General features: G+C 41.4%; 1 protein-coding gene across 1 annotated transcript; it reads right to left on the bottom strand.

Moving 5' to 3' along the window:
• Positions 1-8369: 8369 nt before the first annotated feature.
• Positions 8370-10394, bottom strand: LOC133893208 (peamaclein-like). Its single transcript, XM_062334181.1, has 2 exons — positions 9949-10394; positions 8370-9799 (listed from the first exon to the last, which is right to left on the bottom strand). Exons 1-2 carry the CDS (start codon positions 10025-10027, stop codon positions 9591-9593), a joined length of 288 nt encoding a protein of 95 aa, XP_062190165.1. The 5' UTR covers positions 10028-10394; the 3' UTR covers positions 8370-9590.
• Between the last annotated feature and the right edge of the window lie 1236 nt (positions 10395-11630).

Below are 11630 nucleotides of genomic sequence, written 5' to 3'. Positions count from 1 at the left end.
TGGGAGCTGAACGGAGCGGCTGAAGGCAGGTTATAAAACCGTGGCAACTTTGCGTGATCGCACGCCTCGATCACGGCGTTGGCTCTGTTGCATATAGAAAGTAGAGATTGGAATGAACTCTTGTTAGATCATCCCTAACCATATTTTCTTCATTTCGTTCCCTTCCCGATTCCCTTCTTCGTTCTCATTCCTTTTATTTTCTCTCATCTCTAACAGCTTCCTTTCGAGGGTAATCGCGAAGGGAAAGGAGAGAGAATCCTGTCATAAAAGGAATGACCCTGGGAATCCCGTCGTGAAGGGAACCGTGAAGGGAAATCGTTTGAGCGCTGAAGGGAACGAAAATCCATTCACGACGGAATTTTGGTCTGCGAAGGGAAACAGTCGGACATGGCCTTATTGATTTATGATGTGATTATGTATTTATATATGATAAGGATATAACGAAAGGACATGTTTATTGGGAAAATATTATTTCTCAATAGACACAATTCTTGATGAATTGATCACTAAAGGTAGTTATTCAATATTCCCTCTTGATCAATTTGGTCATCCGTATACATCACATAAAAACTCCTCCAAAAACCCTATGGTAAAAACTTAAGAAGAAAATAATATATTGATATGCCATTAAAAATTACTTTAAAACCTAATGAGAAAATATAAGGAAAAAATGATATGTCGTATATCGGATATTATCTCATTGTAAGCTCATATGAGAAACCTAGGAAGAAAACTCATTTGGTGAGCTTAAAGAATAATAATTATAACCTATAGATATTAAAAAAACCTCTTAGAAAAATAGGAGGAATAATAGTGATATATTGTTTAAAACTCTTTTAAAACCTAGTAAAAAATAAGGAGAAAATAGTACAGCATATATTGATTATTTTCTCTTTGTAAACTCATATGAGAAAATCTTTAAAAGGAAAAACTCATAAGCGAGTTTAGAGAACAATAGATATGTCGTTGATACCTCCTTTAAAAACCTCAAAAGGAAAAATAAGATATATGACATATGATCTTGTGTAGATATTGCCTCATTAAAAACCTTATATGAGAAACTATATAGGAAAAATTAATAAAGAAAAAGAGTGCAATATGATTATGAACAGATTATTATTTAGGGATAAACTTCCCTTGAACCTTGCAAATCTCGTAGTCGTTATGTACCCTTTCCATGAAAATTGAAATGTAGAAGTTGGTAAGGACTTAATGAGAAAATCAGTGAGATTATCACATGATTTAGTTTCCAAGATTTCTATCTCTCCATTATAAGGATAAAACAATTTAGGAGCAATATGTTTAGTTATATTGCTCTTTATGTAACCTATTTGCATTTGAACAATACATACCTAAATATCATCATAGATAATGGCTGATAATTCAATGAAACCAATACCACATGATAGTTGTACGTGGATTATCATTCTACGAAAGCATACACATGTATGTGATGTTTTAGAATGATAGATGGAAGTAGCCACTGGAATTTGTTTTGATGACTCCTATAAAAAAGCTATATCACCATGAAATCAGTCTATGATCTGTTAGTTACGAGGATCAGTTATATAGCCAGTATCTAGATATCCTACTATGGTTATATCTTGATTTTTTTGATAGAAAAATCTGATCTTTGGTGCCATAAAGATATTTGTGGATATCATCTTTGACTCCCACCTAATGGCATTGTTAGAGTTGTGCTATTTAAGCTAGAAAGTTATCTGCAAATGCAATATCAGACCCGTTGCGATTTGCAAGATACATGAGTACTTTGATGGCGCTAAGATATATAATTTTAGGTTTAATTTCTTTTCATTGTCAACCCAATATATGAATGGATCTTGATTCATATTTAGGGATTGAATGGTCATAAGTATTTTGATGGATGTGATTGTCCAATATTATTTGGATATTGGTGGACTGATAGATAAATATTTCTGAAGGAATATAGTCAAGTTGTAGACTTAAGCAAAATTATGTAGCTAACACATTGAAGATAATCATCAAATGTGGTGTAGAACTCACAATAGTAGAAGGTATAATATGATATTTGTCAGTAGATGCTTATGTTCCTATTACCTTGTATTATGCTAAATAGAATATTTGGAAGAGCAGTTTGAAGGTAGTCATTAAGTCAAGATGACAAAATGTAGACCTCACAATAATGGTGGATAATCTGCAAATATGTAGTTGATCCATATCTCCATTACCTTGTGTTTCACAAATATTAAATCGAGGTAATCACATAATATGATTTTGTATTTTAATTCTGCTTGAATTAAGCACATTGGGCGTAAGAGCTCCTGGGGCTTAATTAAGGTGAATTAATATGTAATTATGCAAGAAAATAATCTCAATTGCAAAAATAACACGGTTGTAAACATAACTGCATGTTATAGTGAATACATGAAGCAAACACATTGAACATTACAGATTTTTCAGGAAAACTAGGTTTGAAATGTTAAAGTACAATAGACAAGAATGACGGTTAACTTTAACAAATAACTTGACTGTTATTTTGATGAAACCCGTGGGTTTTATTGAAAAATAGCCAATATCAGTGAATCTTGGACTTTGGACCGAGACAACTTGGGTGAAAGAAATAATAATCTTGAAATACAAGTGCATGTTATTTGGAATGCGGGGACGCATATGCATAGGATATGACTCAGATCCAGTACTCATAGAGTCTTAGAATTGATTATTTACAAAGTACTCAAATAGTACAATTATAAATAACATGCATGGGCTTTTATAGAAATAATACTAAGCAGTACTATTTTTTGGACTATTATGCAAATTTATTAAAAACCCAGTGGGTTTAATTCAAAATAGTCAGCCTCATGTGATGAAATCATGCAAAAAAACAATTTGGACCGAAGCCCTTTTTGCCATTTTCCGGCCCAACTCAATAGGTGGGGTGCATGGGCCAAGAAAACCTAGGCCTTAGCCCAGGCGCCATTTAGGTCCAAGCCCAGGCGGGTGCGCCCCCTCCACCCCCGCGCCGTATACAAAGAGGTGGGACGATGGTTAGGGATAGGGCTTCCTCTACCCCGGCCGCCGCACCCAAGCCTCTATGGTGGTGCCGCATTTTTGGGCCAGCTCCGTGTCTTGCCATCGTTCATCACACTGCAGCGCCGCCGTGTCAGGCCGTCGGTTCACTATGCTGCCGCGCTGCCAAACTGATGTGTGGTTGTGATGTGGTGCCTAGGCGGGTAGCCGCTGGGCCACGCTGCATGACCGCGCTGTTGCGGGCGTGGCCGGACTACCGCTGTCCGTTCGGGCGGTCACCGCGGTTGGCCGCATCGGTCGCCGTGTGCCGGAGCTGACGAGTCGGAGGCGGAGGCCGCCAAAGGAGTGTAGAAGACGCTGGGCGCCGCTGGATCTGCGCCAAAGTGGCCTTAACTCGACTGGATTCACCTTCAGCCGCAACGAAGGAGGTAACCACGCCACCGTTAGGGAGGCGTGGGTTGGCACCTCGGCCTAAACCCACTTCGATGGCAGTGTCGTAGGGTTGAGGTCGGCCGCATCGCGCAGGAGGATCCGACACGGAGGAGGTGTGGCCGACCATGTCATTGGTACCACCGGAGGATAAAAAAGGATCCCCGCTGTTGAGGTCGACATCCATGGAACTCGACGAGTGGGGGGGGGGGGCATAGATTGGAGATAGGAGAGCGAAGAACACCGGTGAGTTCTTACCGTGCTCCATTGCTCATACCGTGGGGTTTGCCACCGCAACGAGGATGATGATACATCGGTGCAACGAGTGGTGAAGGCGTCGGTGTTTGCCTTCTGTTCTCGTTGTGTTTTGGGCATCGCCTTCGTGCGGTTTGTCAATCTATCGATGACCACCGTGATCAGATTCATCAGGTGGTCTTCTTTGTTCTTCCATCTGCGCAGAGGCATGTGTACCTCTATTCTTCGTTTTCGACAGAATGTATTGGTCGATTAACAGTAGATGGAGAGCTCGTGTGTGGTAACGTGTTGCAAATAGAAAGTAAAGATAAAAAGTAGAGAGTAGAATGAACTCTTGATATTAATTTATGATGTGATTACATATTTATATATGATAAAAAAATGTAATAAAAATATATCTATTGAGAAGACATTATTTTTTAATAGATATAATTTTTAATGAATTGATCGCTAGAGCTAATTATTCAACAGGCCCGTTCCGGGATGTCTGTCTCGCATCTGCTGCCGAGTCCATCTTACAAAAACGGGCACTTCCAGGTCTCCGGTGGCTGGCCGCATCGCTGTCAGCTTTCGTACGAGGTGACGCATGTTCATGGTTCTGTTCACCAGGAAAGGCCATTGGGGATGCCACTTTGGTTAGTCCAAATCTGCAACTGCTAATTGTATCCCATCATGCACAGCCAGTCTGCCGGTTCTTAGCAGCCTCCACGATTACGACTTTTCGCTTTGCCTCATCCCTTTTCTGTTGTCTGGCTGGGTTTCTGACACGCTACCGATCCGATCGGTTTCACAGAATAGTCAGGGCTGCTAGTAGGAACTAGAAACTGCGTCTGTACCGGCCTACAGGGTACCGGACCAGTAGGAGAAGGAAAACAAGTTCATGTTCGTTCTTCCCTAGAAAACTGCTGCGTGTGTACCTGAGAATTCCGTGCAGAAATCGAATCTGCATTTCGAGAGTACGATCAGTTAGAAGTTAGAACGTGTCATTCGTGAAGGACTGTAGAGAGAAAATGAGAAACTATATTAAAATATGCCTTATTTTATATACGATAAAGGATTAATAAAGTTATTGATTTGATTAAATGGTTTTTAGATTGTAGAACACATATATGTATTATAATTATGATTATGACTAATCAAATATGTAGAAAAATAGAGTTGATATTTTGTCTAGAAAAATTTATCTTACCGGATGATCCAACACCTAATGAAATAAACACGCCGAATGGTCCAATGCTTAAGGAGATTTCACGTTGGACGGTTTTAACTCGGTAGAGAAAATCCATTAAAACACCGGATGGTCCGACGATAGGCAACACAACACGTCGGACTAATTTTTCCAGAGAGGTTGCAAAACGTGTCTGGTGTGATTCTATATATCGGATGTTCTGGCGATAGAGGATGTGTACGCAGGACTAATTTTTTCAGAGAGGATGCAAAACATGTCTGCTGAATATGTACACGTCGGATGGAACGACGATTGAAGGTGTGCACACCGGAGGGTTTTTCAAGAGTGTGCCAGTGAAAAAATATTACACACACCAGATGGTCCGGTGATCAGAGGGCAATACACGTCGGATCATCCGGTGTTCCAGATTTTTCTGTGATGTGCTTTCAACTGAGGATTTTAATTTTGACTAACCTATAATAGAGTTGGAGATATGTGTTTGCTTGTCTTATGATGTGTAGGTGATGGATGCAATTTGATGGTTGACGATATGATGATCAGAGCTAAGCGGGGTGCTTGGTGCCGGATGATCTAAGAGGTCGAGCAGAGTTAAAGGTGATCGTTGTACACGTGGAGAGCAACCAAAGCGTGTGAAGCCGGATGAAAATGACGTGTTGACAAAATCAAGCGAAAGTGATGTCAGTACAAGTGACAAGGCGCCACGAGAGATTGGAAGCGGGAGAGACTTGCCGACGGTCGAGATTGCAAGATAGAGTACACGCGTCGATATCGGGTGGCTTGATTAAGGTATAAACAAATGACGGTGAGTCACACTTTGAGAAGCGTACGAGACAGTTTTGCAGTTTAACCTCAAAACCATGAAAAAGTTTGAAGTGCATGTGGCATTATTACGAAGCTTGCATCAAGATGAAGCTATGTCATGAAGGCGTCACGGCCGTTCGATGGACGAGAAAAAGATGGATAAAAATACTCTCGATGATAGATAGGAGTGTATTAGAAGAGAGAAGCATTTTAGGAATAATCTAGGAAACTTATGTGTAAAGGAACTTAGACTATAAATATAGGGGGGCTGGTTGAGCTATTTGGGCTAGCTATTTGGGAGTCTTGTGCTAGGGTTTTAGAGCAGAGTGAGAGGATAGATTAGTCTATGTTTAGCGAGAGCTTTTTTTAAGCAAAATATATTGTAATATGCAGAAAATAGAGTTGTCATTTACAAATAATGAAGTTCATATTGCCTCGTATACTTGTGTTCATCTCCTTGTAGTTTTTCTCTATTGCTTTTTTTGTTTGTTGCAAGTTTTTCAACTTTATTGTGATTTTCGTTTTGATGAGAGCTCAAAATTTTCACTAGATTGAAGTAGTCCTTCTTGTTGATATATTCATAAAATTTATATTCAAAATTGGTCTTGAATTCATTTACTTTTAAATCATCAACCTGAAGAGTTTTTTCGTTTGGTGCCTAGATCTAAGTACTTCCTATTTCAAATTGCAAGTTTTATGCCTACAACTCTAGGTATGATGTTCTATGAAACCTAGAGTTTAATTCCATCCATAAGAGCCATGTTTTCTTTGAAGATTTTCATTATGACTTATTTCTCTCCTTTATGTTGCTTTTGTTTTTAGTTTTGAGATACATTAGATGAGAATATAAAAAATATATCATCTATTTCAGTAAAAAATAATTAGGACACTTATTCACCGCTCTAACCTTCATTCTCGATTCTACATAAAAATATTGAAGCACAGCCTAGTCACATCACGAATACACCGGAGTAAGAGTCGGCAAGAATTTATGGGAAGCAATAGGACCGCATGAAGCGTAGGCATATGTTCTTACTCCAATGGTTCGATGAACACTGGTATCGAAACTCGGGATCAAATACTAGTGGGCCGAGTGCAACACCCGCATAGCCTGCTGGTCAGTTTTAGCACATCCCTGTAGAGTCAAACTGGAGATTAGGCAGAAACACTTCAACAGTGACTATCAAGGGGTGATAAGATCAATTACAATTGCGCAAAGCTGTGCAGTTTGAAGAGGTGCGCAAATGCTGCCGACCTGGAGATGTTCAAGCTTTAGCCTGCAGAAACAGGGTTTAGAGAGAACTTCAGGCTGGAGGCTATCTAAAACTTGTCTGTACTACTCAGTTTAATTTCTGAGCTTAACATTTTGTAATGAAACCAGTTTCATTTTAATGGAGCTGTGACATCAATGTTGATGTCCTGTTCTTCTAAAAAAAAAGGCGTTCAGCACCGTTGAGCCCATCAACCTCTATCGGCCGGCCCATAAAGCCTCACGGCGTTTTTTATTTATATATTTTTTCTTTAATATATGTAAAATTACACATCCGTTTCAATAAATTATAAGAATAGACTGTCGTCTACCGTTTATGGGACGAGAACAAGATATCAACAGATAAATAAGCGACACCTTGTGGGCCCATATGAAAAATACTATCAAGCAACTTCTCGCCTGTTCAACGGGGAGACTTTGCTGTTATCCGTTGCGGGTGAGATCTTGCGTAGATTTAAATGCCAAAACTTATCGCCGGCTGTTCGGGATAGCTTATATAAATCGGCATAGTTCACTCCCTGTCCTATACTTGCATGTACGTGCTCGTGTGTATAGACTTCCATTTTTTCATTTAACAATCAATTTTATCTGAAAGTATAAAAGTGGTCTAAAAATTTCAAATGTTTTTATAAACAAACTAGAGCTTATTAGCAACCCATTTAAATTGGGTTGATCAAAAAGCCTAAGCCAATATTTAATTGAAATTTTCTAAAGAAGCATACTTTTAAAATTGGGTTGATTTTTTTCCTGATTTTTGAGAATTTATTTGAGGCATTAAAAATTAGGAACACACTAGGAATTTATTTTCAGTGTGTTCTGTTTCTGAATACCGGATAATTTGGTGAGTGTAATACTATCTATTTCAGAAATTTTTTGCTCTCTGCAAGAAAAAAGTCCGATGAAAGCTCCCGGTGAACTCATATCATAACTGGATAATCCAGCGTGTGCCAATCCACCGAATCACACTTATACAACCTCTCTGTAACAAAAAGTTTGGTGCGTTCTCCGGTGTTCACAAATTCAGTAACGAACTATCCGGCGTATATAATCAAACTTGCGCCAAAAATCTCCTCTCTGCAGAAAATACTCTAACACTCTCTAAGTTCATCACCGTACCATCCGGTGTTTATTTTTATTTCTGTTTCAGCACTAAAAATACTTTAGTGCTCACTTCACCGTAACAACAGACTATCGGGTGTGGTAAAAAACCCACACTGGATGTTCTATTAAGGCATAATTTTCTGAATTCTGAAACAGTCTGCTCTAATTCAAAGTTTAATTAGCTATAAATAAAATCACACATAACCAAGCTCATACCAACTCAAATCATTTCTAACGTTATTAATAACTCATCACATACAAACTAACTCATATTTTATCTTGATTTTTCATCATCTTTAACAAACAGTGCAACTCAAGAGACCGCGCGTACTGCTGGCTACAGATGTGAAACTGCAACACTACACTTGACTACACTGCTACTCTAGTTCAGTGAAGGAGTGAGGAGGCTGGGTGTGATATATAACCACTGCAGGACGGTCCACTGCAGGACGGTTCTGTTTTCTTTCCATAAAAAACATAGGATGGTTAGCTTGCTGTTTCAAGCTTTCATGCCTCCAAGCCCTTTTGGTGTGAGTCGCCTTAAAATAGTGGGAAAATCTTGCAGGGACGGCCATGAACGCCAAAACGCATGCTCCTGTGCCGTTGCGAGGAGAGAGACAGATATGTGTCTTTGTCGGTATGCCCAGGCTTCATGTGCCACGCCACCTTACCATTCTTTAAAAGATTCGGCCGGGATGATCCTGAACGAGCTCGTCGGGAAAATAAATGGGAACAAAAATAAATGCAGCGGCTGGTGGAGGAGGATGATCGACCTAGTGCAAAAAAGATGGATGCACCAGGGTTTAGACAGATTCGGACCGCACGGGGGCGTAACACCCTACTCCTGTGTGAGCGCTATATCTTTCCTTGAAGGGAATTCTTCAAGGATGTATCTGGTTACAAGGGTGTGCTGTCTACAGAGAGCTTGAGGCTCTCGTGTTCTAGCTCTGCTCGAGCTTGTTTGCGATGTTCTTGTTCTATCGTGCTCGTCGCACTTCTTCTATATCTCCTGTTTATGCTGTCTCGTCTGATCTGGACTGGCTTCTAATCTTGAATCATCGATTGGGGCTCTCCCGAGCGTCGGACAGCACTTCGTCACTGGAAGTGGAGCCAGAACGCTGGAGACGGTGCCCACCAGCCATCTTTTCCTGTGGAAAAAGACAAACAAACAAATCCAGGGATATTCCCCCCTACCTGGCGCGCCAATGAGCATGGAATACTCAGCCCCTAGCAGCAGCAAGCACCAATAACAAGCTTACACCAAATCTTCTATGTTCTTGTTCTATCGTGCTCGTCGCACTTCTTCTATGTCTCTTGTTTATGCTGTCTCGTCTGATCTGGACTGGCTTTCTGAACTGCGATGCACAATCTGCTGCTATACTGCATGCAGAGCATTGTTTATTCCAGGACGTCTCCGAGGACGAAAACAAAGCTCTCAGAAAGCCGAATCCAACGTGCCACACGCAGGCAAGCCTAGCGCTCGCACGACATGCATGAACACCTCAGGATCGTGAGGAACGAAGCTACAATTTCCTATGGGCATTTGGGGCGGCCGTCCTTGTGGAACTTCATGTCCCTGTAGCACGGGCACTCGTCCTTGCTCGCGTACGGCCCCGACGGCACGCAGCCTTGGCACTTGCCGCAGCACATCGTGCAGAGGCCGAAGCACCGCCCGGCCTTCTTCAGCGAGCAGCGGCTCCGGCACTTGGCGTCGCAGGCGCCGTCCGGAACGGCGGCATTATCTGCGTCCGTCAAATCACATATGTACACAGGTTAAAAATACATGAGCTAGGTCGATCATATAAGCCCTGCAATTTTGCTATCTAGCTAGACAGCTAGGCTTTTAGGTTTGTAGTAGTAGTGAGTAAGTGGCTGGGATTGGGATGTTTACCTGCAACCACGGTGTCATCCTGGAATGAAGCGACCAGGACGAAGAGCAGGAGAACCAGAGTGACAGAGATCGCCTTCATCTTCTCCTCTTGGGTCTTGTTTGAGATCTTTGGCACTACTCAAGACTGTGCTGCCGGCAACCGAGGTGAGGTGAAACTGCAACACCCCAACACTACACTACACTACACTGCAACACTCTAGTGAGTGAAGTGGCGGTCGAGAAGGCTGGGCCTGGATGTGATATGTAATATAACCACGAATGAAACGGCAACACGGCACGGTGCTGCTACAGTTGCGAGTGAAGTGGTGAGGACGAAGCTCTGGGTTGGCTTGCGGCTTCAATGCACCCACCAACCTCGTAGCCCTTTTTGTGACTCACCTTAAATTAGAGTCGCTGGAATCCTGCAGGGACGGCCATGAATGCCATAGCGCATGGGCATGTGCCCCGTAGAGGACGGACATGTGTCTTTGTCGGCATGCCCTATTTTTCTTTCAGGGTGGTATGCCCCAGCTCCTGTGCTGTAACAGTAATTTTCGTACCTGCACATATGATTTATCAGACTATGAGACTATTTATTTAGTATTAGAGAAGTAGATGAAAAAATTGTAGGATCGAAGAGAAGAATTAACATATGTATCAGTATCGGGTAGAATAGATTGATGATTAGGATAAATCATACGTCTATAAATCCATGTAAACTTGTATGTGCCACACCACCTTAGCTTTGTTTCTTTAGTCTGGTGCTTCCTCTATGGCCATATGTTAGGACTAAAACGGGTCTAATTTACATAATTGCTAGCCCTTAGATTGAACACATACATGAGAGCATAAGCGTAACACACTTGAGTTTGGGGACGCCATTAGTGAGCGATGAGATGATGTGGTGCAAAGGGTTGACGTAGGTGTACACGTTGGTGTAGACGATTGTTGGCTCGATGAAGGAGTTGATGCAAAGGACACCAGTGTGGTAAAGATGGTTAGTGCAGTCATGGTGGCGGCTTTCGCTCCACTTCAGTGCTCCCTTAGATTGGTCTAGGTCCTGGAAGTGTAGGGGTGTGCATTGGACTCAAGATAACGATCAATCCCGAGACCCAAGACTAATCCCCCCCCCCCTCATATAGCGTTGGTGGAATGGGACAGCAACCAATCAGCTGGCTGTGCCACCGATCAGGGCGCGAGAGGTGAGAACGAGCTCCCACTGGACTCTTGGTCAATTAGGATGCACGTTAGGAGATAAGGTCAAGATCAATTCCAACATTGTCCCCATTGATCGTAAAGCTAACATCATAAGCGCATTCTTAATAAAATAGTGTACTAAGGCAAAGCGTTACAACGGCTAATAAAATACCATTGAAACTCAAATACCTATAGTATACCACTCTATCTAGAAATAAAAAATATTATGCTTAATGAGAGTTGGTTTGCTTTACGGTCCTCTTAATCCAGAATCATATGCTTTTCTATAACCCTATGCTGGCAACATTATCACGAAAAATATGAGGTGGTAAACCTTTAATAAGTAGATCCGCAAGCATTGCCTTAGGTTTTATATGCTTGACACTAATTGTTTGATTCTGGATTCTGGATTCTGGATTCTGGATTCTATCTTTCATAACATGATACTTAATGTCGATATGTTCGGTAGTATCACTCGACTTGTTGTTACTCGTATAGAAAACTAC

This window comes from Phragmites australis, chromosome 15 (assembly GCF_958298935.1).
Source record: "Phragmites australis chromosome 15, lpPhrAust1.1, whole genome shotgun sequence".
NCBI lineage: Eukaryota > Viridiplantae > Streptophyta > Magnoliopsida > Poales > Poaceae > Phragmites > Phragmites australis.
This window is presented reverse-complemented; position numbering and strand designations above follow the sequence as displayed.

Coding starts and splice junctions, on each gene's coding strand:
- LOC133893208 (XM_062334181.1), bottom strand. CDS start 10,027: ATGAAGGCGATCTCTGTCACTCTGGTTCTCCTGCTCTTCGTCCTGGTC. Junction 9,800..9,948: donor GGATGACACCGTGGTTGCAG/GTAAACATCCCA, acceptor TGACGGACGCAG/ATAATGCCGCCGTTCCGGAC.